General features: G+C 52.5%; 1 protein-coding gene across 3 annotated transcripts in view; it reads right to left on the minus strand.

The window, feature by feature from the left end:
* Positions 1-14,443, minus strand: part of ASTN2 (astrotactin 2) — a 264,246-nt gene that overhangs the window by 202,933 nt on the left and 46,870 nt on the right. For all 3 annotated transcript variants that reach the window (XM_048965614.1, XM_048965611.1, XM_048965613.1), the window contains exon 3: positions 4,984-5,368. In XM_048965614.1, the coding sequence (XP_048821571.1) occupies positions 4,984-5,368 (385 nt within the window). The remainder of the gene's footprint in view (positions 1-4,983; positions 5,369-14,443) is intronic.

Raw genomic sequence — 14,443 nt, forward strand, 5'->3', positions numbered from 1 at the left:
CAAAAGATCCAGTGGCACACCCCTTGCCACCTCTGCAACTGGGTCGCCCATTCTCTCCATTTCTCTTCAGCAATCCACTCAAATCAAGCAGAATTAAGCACGCTGCACTTAAAGACATGCTTAATTGCTCTGATAACAGGAGATGCTGGCTAAGCACGTGACAAAATGCTCTCCTGAATTGGTACCCATTTCCGACCCTGTTGGGCCCCATATATGTTGAGTTTTTCTGAACTGGAATTTGCAGTGGGTTTTTGTTTTTTGGGTGTTTTTTTTTTTGCAGCCAGGAATGAGCAGAGTGCAGAAAACCTTCTGCACCGTGGCCACGCAGCCTGCGTGAATATACATTTGTCAAAGGTCTCTGTAAATTACGCAAGGAGCTGGCGGGGATGAGATCTGGGAAAAGCTGATGGAATACAGAGAGGGTCACGATCCCATTAGGTCACTGAAAAGAAGACTGGATGCATCAGATACCAGTCTGATGTACCATTCCTTTTTGTTCCCAGCTCCAGCTAATGGTAAGCCATCATTTTATTCATTGAAGGCTCAGGAAGCCTCTGGTAGAGCCATGACTCACAGAGCTTTACAGTTGCCAGCAGGAGCAAACCTCCAGCCCTCAGCCTATGGTGGTGGGGTGAGCACCACAGGGCAATCCACACCATGGAGAGCAACGTCCTGGTCCTGGTCCAATGGGCATCACCTCCAGTTCAGTCCCTGTCTTTAAACTCAACTCCAAGACCCCATAGCACTCACCCTGGATTGGGTCTCCATGGATTAAGGAAGGGAAATGTCGGAGATCTATCACGTTAGTGCAGCAGGTTAAAAGAAAGGCCACGAGCTGTAGGTTCAGGATGGTGTCATGACCACACCTCTGATCCATCACGGCACTGAGCACCAGCACTGCTGGCAGCCAGCACTGCCCAGATTTCACCAGGCAGGATCTTGGGCTCTCACTGCCCCTGATCCTGGTAAGGCAAAGTCTCCTCCCCATGGCCAATCACTGGCATCCCTCCCCACAAAGGGCCCAGGAAATCCAGGACAACCCCACAGCCACACTTGCTGGTCTCTATCCACGTTCGTCCACATGGGGCTGATTTGGACACGTGGGTTTGGACACATGCTATCCAGGAGGTACAAACCCCAAGCAGATTTTCCAATTCACAGTATCACAGAATGCCCTGGATTGGAAAAGACCTCAAAGATCACCTGGTTCCAACCAGGCGCCATAGACAACCCCAAAACTGCAGGGAGACCACACAGCTCCCTTTCCATGCCAGCACACAGGCTTCCTTTCAGCTAATTAGAGCTGCCTATTGCCCTCTCTCTCCCTCATATTAATATGTTAATAAAAAAAACTACTTTCCCTCTTCCTGAACTGCCTTAGATTTTTCTTCTGTCTAAATTCATCAGGGCTCTGTGCAATGTCATGAGGTCACTTTGTGCTCCTACTGCAATTCTCATTCTGTCAGTTTTCCATTTTCCAGGCAGTTGGGGGAATTTTTCTTTCTACTTTTTTTTCTTTTTTTTTTTCCCCCCAAATCAAAAATGATTTTGCATAACAGCAATAATGTTAATGTCCCCGCTCAGTGCATCCAGATTACAGGCTGCAGCTGGGGAGAAATAAACATCTCATCTTTGCCCTGCTGTTTATCAACCCGCTGCAGAGCCTGGTATCAGGTCAGAACCTGTAATTTCATTAACTTTATCACTGCTACACGCTTGTTGCTAGATGTCATTATTCAGCACACTGCTCCCGTGTTTGTTTGCACTGTGCCAGCTGCAGCGCATCGCCTGAGCAGGCAGGGGGATATTTGGTGCTGTGTGTTTGCACCGGCTGCACCCACACTCGGCACAGCACATATCTGTGCTGCGGATCCACCGGCTGCTCCACACCCATTCCTCAGGGCTGTAACATCACAGAGTTGTCCATCCAGCAGGGAGCACAGCACTCTTCTGCGTGGCAAGGGCAACTGAGCGTGCAGGAATCCCAAGGGATAGAAAGCACCAGCACCTGCAAATCAATCACTGCCCGGCACGTGGGAGAAGCGAGTGGCACAGGCAGGTGAGGGCGAGGCGAGGCACTCCATCTTCATTGCATTTGCCATCCCTGGTAATTAACGTCGGGAACTGACACTTGAAAGACTCTTTGGTGACAGCCCCAGCAATGATAGCATTTGGAGCCTGCTGACAAGTCCCAGCTGATGTCTTATCGCCACGTTAGGCACCACACGCAGCTTCTCCCTTGGGCGCTGCCAGGCTCACAGGCACAGCTCCGCAGCCAAACCTGCTGCACCCATACAAATGCAGCCCTGGGCCAGGCCCCAGCTGGGACTCCCTTGCCACATCCATCTCAAAGCCACCTGTGAAACTGTGCCTCAACAGCCCTGATTTCCCCCTGGGGATCAGGGAAGCCCAACTGCACCCACTGCCTGCTGGCAGGCAGCACATCCATGGTACATCTGACACATCCTGAATTTGTGCAGCTCCCAGGCACGTGCAAAGCAGCTGGAGGGCTGAGTACAAAGCACATGAATAGCACCACAGAGAGGCTGGGTTGGAAGAGAACTTAAATATAAGACAACTTAAATATCACCCAGTCCCAAACCCTGCCATGGGCTCACTGCTCCCCAGCTCAGGCTGCCTAGGGCCCATCCACAGCCTTGGGTACCTCCAGGGATGCCACCCACAGCTCTGGGCAGCAGTGCCAGGGCCTCACCGCCCTCTGAGTAGAACATTTCCTCCCAGTATCTCACTAAAATCTCTCCTCAAATCCAGGTGTAACGCATGATGGTGTCCTGATGGGAGAACTCAGCACTGCATGGATAGCAGCAGGCCTAGGGCAGCCTGTCCCAGCCCACAGCCCTGGTTTGGGTCTTCTGCATACAGCACAAGAATTACTTTATTGCCAATTCCTGAAGCCCTGAGATAGTTTAATATTCTGCCCTAGATCTTGTTTACTATTATGTTTTGAAGAGCACTGAAATGCAGTTACTGCTGTCTCCCCCTCTCACACAACTCTAAATAATTTATAGAAAAGCAAAACAAAGAAGAGAATATGAAAGAATAAAAGAGGCAGCTCAGTTACAGTACATGAAGGCCTTCATTTGTTCGCTCTCACCGTGCAGAGGGTTGGGGGAGCACCTCTTAACCCCACGAGCCGATGAGAGCCACAAAAGAGGACGCCAACAGGGATGCTCCAAGCAGTGCGTGAGGACAGCAGGAGGATCCCTGGGTTGTTGGAGCTATAACCATCACTGCTGTAACAGCTCTGCCTGGAAGAGGAAGGGGGAAAGAGCTGTAAGGAGCAGCCTCCAATGCCATGTGTGTGGGGCTGCTTTGCAGGAGCCAAGCTCTGGGGTCCTTGTCCCCATCTCTGCTACCCAATGGGGACAGCACAGGAGCAGGACACGCTCCCAAGGATGGATGCACACTGTGAGCAGAAAGCAGAACCACTTCCCTGTGCCCATCCCCACTCCTGCTGCAGTCGCTCAGCAATTAGCACCAACGCGCTTCGCTTTTGTTTATTCCAACGCATTTCACCACGTTGCAGGTTAACTACATCAAACTGCTTCTAATGATATTTCAATAAGCGGAGGTGGGCGATACACTTTCCCAGAGACAGACTTTAAAAAAGCAAGCAATCAAATCTGCATTAGCCCAGACACGCTGGGGAAAGCGCTGCTCTTCTCCAGGCAGGAGCCCGTGGCACACAGCTCCCTGTCTGTCTGTCCTGCTGCACCCAACCCCAGCACCACACTGCCTTACCTGGAGGGGAAGCCCAAAGGGACCTGAGCTCCAACCCATTCCGGCACCCTAAGAACTCCAGGATCATTGCCTGATGGCTCATAGAATAAAACACAGGGAATGTTTTGGTGCCCCTGGAAAACGCAGCGTTGTGGAGCAGCTCTCTGAGGTGCAGCATTGCTCAGCAGGGCCCCACTGACATGTTCTATGCTGGAATTGATGCACTACCTGACAGCGACGAAATGAGCATTTCTGCCACCTAGAGAATAAAGCCAGGCTGATTGATGCCCATGTGCCAGTGCTCACCTACAGCAAGAAGTCAGCAGGGATCCCAGCATCCCCAAGCTGCTTGGAAGCCTGGAGCACAGACTGAATGGGAACAAATGCTCATCAGCACTGACAGAGTAGTGGGACTGACAGTGCTGCTCCGTGCAACACTGCACAAACCCATGGCAAAAGAGCAACTCTCCTTGGTGGGGAAATGCTCCTCCTGCTCCCTAGCCAACGCCTCATTTCTGGGTGCTTCCAGAAGTCACAGTGTCAATGAGACAGACAGTGGGATTGAGGGCACCCTCAGCAAGTTTGCTGATGTCACCAAGCGGAGTGGTGTGTAATAGCTGATATAATGGAAAGGATGCCATCCACAGGGACACGGACAGCCTGAAAAGTGAGCCCACAGGAACCTAATGAGGCACAACAAGGCTGAGTGTGAGGTGCTGCACGTGGGCTGGGGCAACCCCAGATATGGGAACTGTTCAATCTGGAGAAGAGAAGGCTTTGGGGAGACCTCACTGCAGCCTTCAAGCACTTGAAGGGAGCTTATAAACAGGAGGGGGAATGGCTGTTTATGAGAGTGGACAGTGACAGGACAAGGAGGAAGGGCTTTAAACTAAAAGAGGGGAGATTTAAGTGAGATGTCAGGAGGAAATGGTTTACTCAGAGGACGGTGAGGCCCCGGCACTGCTGCTTAGAGTGGGCTCCCTGCAGGGGCCCAAAGCTGTGGATGGGGCCCTGGGCAGCCAGAGCTGGGGGGGGTAACCTGAGCTGAGGGGCAGGGATGGGGTCTGCGTGGTTGTATGGTCCCTTCCAACCCAACCATTCAATGGTTTTATGGAATCAGCTGGAAGATGAACGCTCAGAACAAACCAGCAGATCCAGGACTTCCTCATCAGGAAGCCCCATGCAGCTCAGACGCTCTGAGAGCACAGGGTGAGGGGAAGACCAGGCAGAACAGCCACCAACCTTTCTTCTCGTAGTCAGGCTTCTCCTCCCCACCCCGGCCCAGGCTCTCCAGCGTCCGCGTCACCTGGCTGCCAAACTCATCCTCCCTGGTGCTGGGTTCTGCCCGCTGCGGTGTCTCCTCCTCCTCCTCGTCCTCGTAGTCATCCAGGATGGGGGTCTCGCGGATGGGCACGCCGATGACCGAGTTGTGGGCCTGCAGGCGAGAGTTGCGGAAGCTCTCTCGGGCCTGGGGGCCCAGCAGCACCGAGGGGATGTAGTGGATCTCGTGGGTGGCCTCGGTGCTGGCACTCTTCTGCGGGATGCGGCGGCGCTTGTGCCAGCGCCGCTGGGCGTACAGAGCCACTGTGAAGACCAAGAGGAGCAGGAGCAGAGCGATCAGCCCACCCTGTGGGACAGCAAAGAGACATGTCAGCAGACACAGGGATGGCTGAGGAGCAGCATCCACCAGCGCTCGCTCTCCTCTTACACAAAATCCTTTACTCAACTCCAGGCAGGGTCCTGGAGGAGATCCTTAACACCCCATTGACATCCCCAGCTCAGCTCTGCCCACTCCAGGAACTCTTTCCTCATCCCCTTGGTCCTATCAGGCAATGTACATGGATACCAAGCCAGCCTGCCCTGCACAAGGAGATGGGAAAGGATCTCCCATTCACATCTCACTGCTCAGGAGACAAAAAACTCATTAAAACAAACCAGCAACCAACAAGGGAGCCATAAAGTCTCCGCAGAGACACAGCATTTTGTGCAGAAGACCATGTACCAAATGGCATCACCCAACTGCCACCCTCCAGGGCACAGAGAACCAAGCCACTCATCGTTCCCAGAGCCAGCCCTCCTCCTCTCCTGAGAACTAGACGATGAGGCCACCCAGCAGCATTGGCAGGCCATGGAGCAGGGCCCTTGCATGGCTCCTCTGGATGCTGCTGCTCTGAGGAGCATCCCACAGCTGCATCCTGCACCCAAATCCTCAGCTCTCCAGAACAACTGTGATCCCATCAATCGTGTTAGAATTATTTAAAGACTTCCCTCTTGCTCATATGCTTAGGGAGCTTTGCCAGAGTCACCCTTGCAGTAGAGTGCAGCCCCCCATGCCAACCCTTTGGGTGAATTGTTGTGGCTACATGCAGGGGCACAACACACCCTATCCCAGACCACAACCTTCAATGCCAAGCTCTCTCTTCCCACACCTCCTAATTAAATGAGCCAGCAGCGTGCCCAGGTGGCCAAAAAAGCCAATGGCATCCTGTCAGCAATAGTGCAGCCAGCAGAACAGGGAGGTGATTGTCCTGTGACTGGCACTGGTGGGACTGCATCTCAAATGCTGTGTTCGGTTTTGGGCCTTTTACTACAAGAACACTGAGGCCTTGGAGTGCGTCCAGAGAAAGGCAAGAAAGCTGGGGAGGTTCGGCCTGGATATTAGGAAAACATTTTGTCTCAGAAAGAGTGGCCAGGTATTGGAACAAGCTCTGCAGGGAGGCAGCAGGGTCACCATCCCTAGAAGTGTTCAACACACTTGGAGATGTGGCACTGAGGGACGTGGTCAGAGGGCATGGTGGGGGTGGGTTGGGGTTGGACATGGTGATCTTACATGATTCTATGATTCTATGATCAAAATCATAGATCATTACCTAAAAGCACAAACTTCCTTCATACCAACTTCTCCATGGAAGTGGCCTCCTCCATGGGGCAGCCCTGCCTGCTCTGGAGACCAACACAAACACAGCAACAGCTGTGCATTCCCCCACCTTGGGCCCCTCCATCTCTCTGCAGCATCAAAGCAATGTTACCCCACGGCAGATGAGCAAAGCACATAAATCAGGAGCAGTGTGAGCAGCTGATGCTTTGCAGCGTGACATGCAGCAGCTGGGGCAGGGCAGGCATCTGGCACAAAGAATGCCATAGCTGGGAACTTTACAGAGCATGCAAGAGCAGCGTGAAGACATGCAAATATGTCTTCTGCACACAATACAAAGCACTGCACCGTGCAGAGAGAGGATCATCTGTAAAGAGGCAGCATGGGAAGTGAGTGTGCTGGGGATGGAGCTCAGGGGATGCAGGGGGATGGTGCTGGTGGTGGCAGTGGACAGTACTGCAGGAGGATCCTGCTGCTCTGCCCTCTGCCTCCACTAACTGACACTAATGGGAGCCTGGCTGGAGGATTTGGGATGACATTGCTTAGTTTGACTTTCCCAATTCAGCTTGCACATGGGATGCAGCGGGGCTCTGCCACACTACTTGCTGCCCCGTGCTCAGCCTCACGGCCCTGCTGTACGCTGGGTGGCTCTGGGTCAGGTCCACGTGCCCAGGAACTGTGCCAATCCCTGGCGTTCAGCAGCAGCTCAGTTTCATGCTCTGCCCACATCCCTGACCCCGCATCACAGCCGCTTGTCAGAGCGCCGTGCACACGCAGGGAGAGCTTCCCGGGGAAAGAAAAGTCAAACTTAGGAGGCATTCAAACCAGCCTCATTTTAATCTATTTTTCATGTTAAATTATCCAACTGAGGGAGCGGGAGAGAGAAAGGGGAAGGAAGGGATAATATGAGAAATGTTTTATTTGACAATGTGTCATTCGGAAACTGATTATTTCTGTCTCAGAGCTTTTTAATATTCCCAAACAATGGCCGAGCCGCGAGGGGATTTGGTATGCTAAGGCTGGATTTATAATACTCTGTTCTGCAGTGATAAGAACATGGGCCTTTAATCCTGTGAGCTGTGAACATGCATATTCTCCTGCGTAATGTCCTTCCTCCCCACTGCTCTCCCGAGAGCCCCGGGTTGCATGCAGCTGTGACACCTCGGACACTGTGGGGATGTGGACACATCCCAGGTGTACAGCCATGGTGGTGGGAGCACAGCAAAGAGGGGATTGGGGTTGGTCCTGCTAAGGATGTGGCACGAGGGAGGAGAGAGCATGGGCAGCACTGCAAAACTTTGCGGTCAAGCACAGGATTACAGCTCAGGTGAAGGTGGAAAGCAGCAAGGGTGTGATTTATATGGTAAGCACCAAAGGAAAGCTGCTGGGGGAAGCTACCTGCAGACCCTGCCAAGTCACAGAGTCATTAAGGTTGGAACTGATCTGTAAAATCATCCAGCCCAGCCATCAACCCACCCCACCATGCCCACCGACCGCATCCCTCAGTGCCACATCTCCACATGTGCTCAACACCTCCAGGGATGGTTGACTCCACCACTCTCTGGTTCTGCTTTTATAAATGATGTGGGCTGCAGAACTGCTGACTGCAGGGCAATGAGCTCCCATGGATCTTCCCACAGTGCTGAGCACCCCTTCAGCAGTGAGAGCCCCTCCAAGCACTGCCCCAAACCAACTCTTGACCCCATACAGGGGCTGTGCTGTGAGCCAAGTGATGGCCATGCAGTCCTTCCAAGCTCTCCACACTGTAGTTTTTCCTTTCTTCCCTTTCTGACAGTACAGGTAATTAAACACCAGAACTATTTACCACGGGTTGTAGTGGATTATCCATCACTGTCAAGTTTTATTTTGATTTTTTTTTAATACCAATGCTGGATGCTTTCAGAAAAGTTATGCTTTACTCCAGTGAGAAATAAAAGGCTCCAGGGAAGCCCTGAGGTCCAACAAGACCCCACAGCCCCTTCTGCTCCTTCAATCTGTCCCTGAAGGTATTCAAGACCAGGTTGGATGAGCCCTGGGCAGTCTGCTCTAGTGCCAGATCTGAAAGTTGATGGCCCTACCTCTGCCAGGGGGGTTGGAATTTGATGATCCTTGGGGTCCCTTCCAACCCAAGCCATTCTATGATTCTATGATCTCCTCACTTTGTCCTTCCTATGTTTCATCACGAGTTATGCAGCCCTCCTGCACCTCTTCCACCCCAGTCTCTTCCAGCCTTTTCACCCCATTCCAGCTCAATGCAGATGCACCAAAGCAGGGACGATGCTGCAGCACAGACCAACTTCACACCTGGATGCCCAAACCTCTCCTGGCCCAAAGCTGTAATAAAGCAACTTCAAGGATCAAGTGCAGCAAACACTTGCACCAGGATTTTGCTGAGCTGTAATTCCAACTAACAGATTTCTAATTAATTTAACTCAAAGTGATGGTGAACTGCAGGATGGAGACCCTGTGAACATCATTCCACCAGGCAGAGGCTTGTGCTCCATCAGGACCCCCATTCCCTCCAAACTCAGTGCATGCAGCACAGCCTGGGATCAGAAACCCCCTGTCCCACTGGTGCCAGGGGAGGCTCATGTTGGACATTAGGAAACATTTCTGCTCAGAAGAAGTGGTGATGCACTGGTACAGACTGCCCAGGGAGTGGTGGGATCACCACACCAGAGATGTGATCAGTGGGCATGGGGAATGGTGGGGGTAGATGGACAGCTGGACTGGATGATCTCAGAGGTCTTTTCCACCCCCAGTGACTCCATGCTTCCATGGCACAGGTCAGTGCAGGATCTGGCCCTGGTGTTCCCGCAGCATCGCTCTGCCAGCCCATGCATCTTTGCATGCTGCTTGCTATGCTGTACATAAACACATTGGGCATAAATCTAATAGCACACACAGTCCTGCAAAGCATCGCAGAGGTACAAGAGATGAGAGTTACAGTTGCTGTGGGAACCATAACTTTAAAATCTCTGACTCTTCCACATTAAAAAAAAAAAAAGAGTCAGAAAAAAGTCACATTTCCATATAATTTTACTTTTTTTTTTTTTTCTCCAAGCCACACTGAATTTTGTTTTGCAGTTCCATTCGGGAACAGAAACAAAAAGAAGGAGTGGAGCTGCCAATCAGCTCAGGCACACGGGAGATGCTCCAGTGCTGGCAGTTGGAACGCTCCCCCAGCACTGCCCCAATGGCACCGCGCGCCCGCGTGCCCCACGCCCGGATAACAACTCCAAATGACTCCTAATCCATTTTTATCATGTACAAAAGGCATTTATTTCCAGCGAGCCAAAAGAGGAGGGCTGTAGGTGATTTTATTAAGCACCTGATTGCCAGCTCTTCCTAACACTTGAGCGCAGATTGCATAAATTGTGGTTTTAATGCGCTCTAAACGGCTCACCTAGCTGGGCTGACCTGCTAACCCGGGGCCTGCCCTCGGAGAGGGAAGATTTTAAAATGCATGAGATCTGGCGTTTCCCTAACGCAGGCAGACTGAGCAAATCGCTGAGAAACACAAAGGCTCGGAGCTCCCCAGCCCTTTCCCTGCTGAGTGATGCTCACGTGCTCCTCCCGCTCGGCTCACCCAGACCTGCTCAGTGTTTTAGTCAGATTATAAAGCGGAGGGGGAAAAAAAAGCCACTTGAGCTAAGGATCAACGGGAAAGCTTTCAAAGGAAAGGCCACCACATCCCCTGTGCTAAGGGGACGTCCGGTGGGCATCTTCCAGCATTCTGTGTCCTGGGCTGCTGGGTGACCACACGGCACATCCCAAACCCTGGCAGAGAACCTGGATAATGGGCCAGTCAGGGTGTGCTGCTTCCTGCTCTTCAGCTGGCCTGCACTGGCACCCAGCCCACGGCAGGGATATGGACTGGATGGGCTTTAAGGTTCAGGTTGGATATTAGGAAACATTTCTTCTCTTACAGAGCGATAATGCAGTGGCACAGCTGCCCAGGGAGTGAAGGGGTCCCTGGAGGTGTTCCAGAGCCATGGGGATGTGGTCAGTAGGCATGGTGGGGTGGCTTGGGGTTGGACTTGGTGATCTTAGAGGTCATTTCCAACCTTAACGACTCGGTAATCCCATGATTCTATGATTCCAACCCAAGCCATTCTGCGATCCTACGATTTTACTGCACCCAAGCTTCAACTGCTGCTCCCACAGCTTCTGCCCAAGCATGCGCCTTCTCCCCCCCAAAAAACCACACAGCATTGTGGCACCTGATGGAGAATCATAGAATGGCTTGAGTTGGAAGAGACCCCAAGGACCATTGAGTTCCAACTTCCCTGGCACAGGCAGGGCCAAACAACCTCCAGATCTGGCACTAGACCAGGCTGCCCAGGGCCCCGTCCAACTCGGTCTTGAACACCTCCAGGGACACCCACAGCCTCTCTGTGCAGCCTGTTCCAGCAACTCACCACTCTGTCTGTGAAGAACTTCCCTCAGACATCCAATCTAAACCTTCCCTCCTTGAGCTTCAGAAAAGAGAAAACAGCCCTCGCCCCAATGCACCAAGCAGTGCTGGCGTCAGGCACAGCAAATGGCCCAGAGTGGTGCAACAGAGAAGGAGAGATGTGGGCAAGCTCACCCATCCTTCAGGAGCCATGCAGCAAACCATGGCTGCTTCCAGCCCCTCTGCAAGGCCAACCAAACCTCAGCATCCCCACTGCTCGCAGCTCCTACCATCCACACTGCCACCCCTCCAACCAAACCTCCTGCACCGCAGTGAGCCCTCGCACGACTCGGATTATTACAGCATCTACCAGCAGAGCATTTGCTAGCAAGTGATGGAATATAATTAAAAGTAAAGAACACTTGTCAGATAAATGAGTACCATGTACCACTGCAGCAAACAGCGCCTTTTTTGTTTTTGTAATAATTGTGTTTATCCACTTCCCACTCATTTACAAAAAAAAAACGTGGTTAATTCTCGCTGGATCTCACAACCATTAGTGCGAATTAATACCGTTCCCACTGTATATTCTGCATATATTAAAAAAAATTAATCTAATAAGAGATGCACATCTCCGGATGAGGGAACATTAACACAACTCACATTGTGCCTCCAGCTTCCAAGTGCCTGTGAGTGGCACGTTACAACAGCGCTTCTGCTCAATTAGCCAGCCAGCTCGGTGGGGATGCCAGCTCCTGCACACTCGTCCAGAGAAGGTAGCAAAGAAGGGGGAAAAATTCAGCATCACAGAGCAGGGTTACAGTGGAGGACGTCTTAGGATCACTGCTGTTTGTATCCTGAGAGATCCATCAGCAATGGGGAAGGAGAGCTGGGATGCGCCCTGCACTTGGCCCAGCGCTGTGCCTTGGGTCCCCACTGCCTCCAGGTGCACTGCATTGGGGCACGCTGTCACTTCTCCCCACACATGGGACAAAGCAATGAGACATGGGAGGATTGTGAAAGATTCTGCGGTTTATTTACGGACACTTGAAAACTTACAGAGCTGAGAGCTGATGGGAAGATGCTTTTTTGCGCGTAGGGAAGGAAACAACGAGCTCCCTTCGCTGCCCATGGGGTTTGTTAAAGGTTTATGACTGAGCCAACAGCTGGCAGCTGCTCTGGGAACGATCCAACCTATTGTGTAAATATGGTCAGGCAGTTTTCTTTAAGTGCAAATATTTCAGCATAACGAGCATCTTTCTGAACAGAGGCAGCACGAAGCACTGCTCTGCTCCAAGCGCCACCGCTGCTTTGTTGGGAGCTCAGGCACTGCAGCAGGGACACACACCCCACACACAGCAACCACAGCATCCGACTGTGCTCTGCAACCCAGCAAAGGACAAGGCAGAAATCACAGCTTCTGCCCACACCTTTCCCCTGTTCCGACATGCCTCTTCCCCCTATGGGATGCTACAGGAGCTGGGCAGGCATCGAGATGCTTGCATCTGCAGATGGGCTGAGTGCTGAGCAGTGATCTGCTCAACAGGTCTGGATTTAGAGCCCCCCATCTGCAAACCTGTTACTGTTTCTGAGCCCATAGCAAGCAAACTTGTTCTGCAGCATGGCTTGGAGGAAGGGACCTGGAGGGGCATCTCAGAGACACCCTGTAGCTGGTGCCACCTGAGGGGGATGCTCACCAGGGCGAGCTGTCACTTGTGCTCCCATGCAGTGCAGAGCAGTCTTTGCATCCAGCTCTAATTACAGCCACGTCCTTGCGATGAGGAGACAGACCTTTAATTAAGGGAAGCTGAGTTTCAGCCTGCCCAGTGCTGCCTGGGCAGAGACAGCAGCAGAGTGGGGAGGAGGAGAGGTAGCAGCATGGCTTGAGGACACAGTGACAGCTCTGTCCCTGCCTGCCTTGTGCTGCCAGCACAGTAATGTGCTGCTGCAGCTTTGTCCCCACTGTGCCCCGAATTTGGAGACAGCACAGTGAAGCCACCTCATATCCATCCATCACCTCCCCTTGAGCAGCAGGCACACTGAGCTCCATGTCAAACTCTGTGGCCCACACTGCCCTGCACTCCTGGTGACAATTTGGGGGCTGTGTTGCCCAGCCTTGCTGCAAGCAGGCAGCCAAGCAGAGCTCCACGCTGCAGCCTCTGAGGAAGTGGCCATGTGAAAAGAGGAAAGGATTCATTTCAATTAAACCTGCTCAGCACTATGAATGAAAGCAATTAATTCTCCCCATCTGAAAGCTGATTAGCTGGGATATCTGGGTAAATGGATAATAACAGGCTCATACCCTCCCAGCCCTATGTGCATATTGCTGCTGCTGGCCAGTTTTGACATGGTGTCACCAGTGTAACTGCAGCGCCTGTGAAGGAAGGCCGTGCCCATTCAGCCACTGGTGGCACGTGGCAGTGGGTGAAGCAGGATGGGATGCTATGGTGCCAACCCAGGGCATGCTGAACAACCTCTTTTTCTATCATCTGCTCTAAACATTTCAAGGTCTTCCATATTGCTGGTGGATTAACCCCTATTTTGTCACATCTGGCCGCACCTCAAGTGCTGTTGTTTGGTGTTGGGTCCTGCACCACAAGGAAGGCAGAGAGGCCCTGCAGCATGTCCAGAGACAGACAGCAGAGCTGTGAGGGGTCTGAGCACAGTGCTGTGGGGAGCAGCTGAGGGAACAGACAAGCAACAAGGCTCAGCTGCTCTCTGCCCCTGCCCTGCAGCAGACACGGAGCTGCCCGCACACCGGTACAATTTCAAGTTCTGCAGAAGGGCACTGGGAAGAAGCGGATTTATCATTTTAACATTCCCAGCATCACCTGAGGGCTCCCTTTCCAGAGGACACTTGAGATACAAATCTATGAGATGGCCAAGCAATTGCATCTGGCAATTTACTGTAATAGCCCCGGCGGCACGAGGAGAGGAGAGCCCGTCCCAAGAGCAGCGGCAGGCAAAGCTACACCCTGCTAATGCCCACACAGAGCAGGGCTGGGCTGCACGGTGGCTTTCACACTGAAGGAAAGGAGGAGCACATCCTGCAGCAGCCAGCTGCACGCAGCCCATTCCGTGGGCCAAGGACGCACACAGCACTGCAGGGAGCACTGGGGCTGTTAAACCCCGGGAGCAAAATATTTACAGGGAGAAGATCTCAATCAATCCCTTCCAACCACCTGCTTATTTAAATCCGTGCAAACGGTGTAAAATCGCACTGAAATAGGAGCGAACTCGAGCTGCAGGCAGCGTGCTGGGAGGCAGTGCTGTTTGTCACCATCAGTGCTGTCCTCCTGGGTCAGCTGCAGCCCAACCCCAAACCTCCATCCACCCGCAGGGCCGAGCAGCAGTGCAGAACAGGATAGGGGAACATCCATCATCGGTGACAGGGGTTTATTAATCCCGCTCGGGGCACAGGGATGGATTTA

Source organism: Lagopus muta, chromosome 19 (genome assembly GCF_023343835.1).
Source record: "Lagopus muta isolate bLagMut1 chromosome 19, bLagMut1 primary, whole genome shotgun sequence".
Classification (NCBI taxonomy): domain Eukaryota; kingdom Metazoa; phylum Chordata; class Aves; order Galliformes; family Phasianidae; genus Lagopus; species Lagopus muta.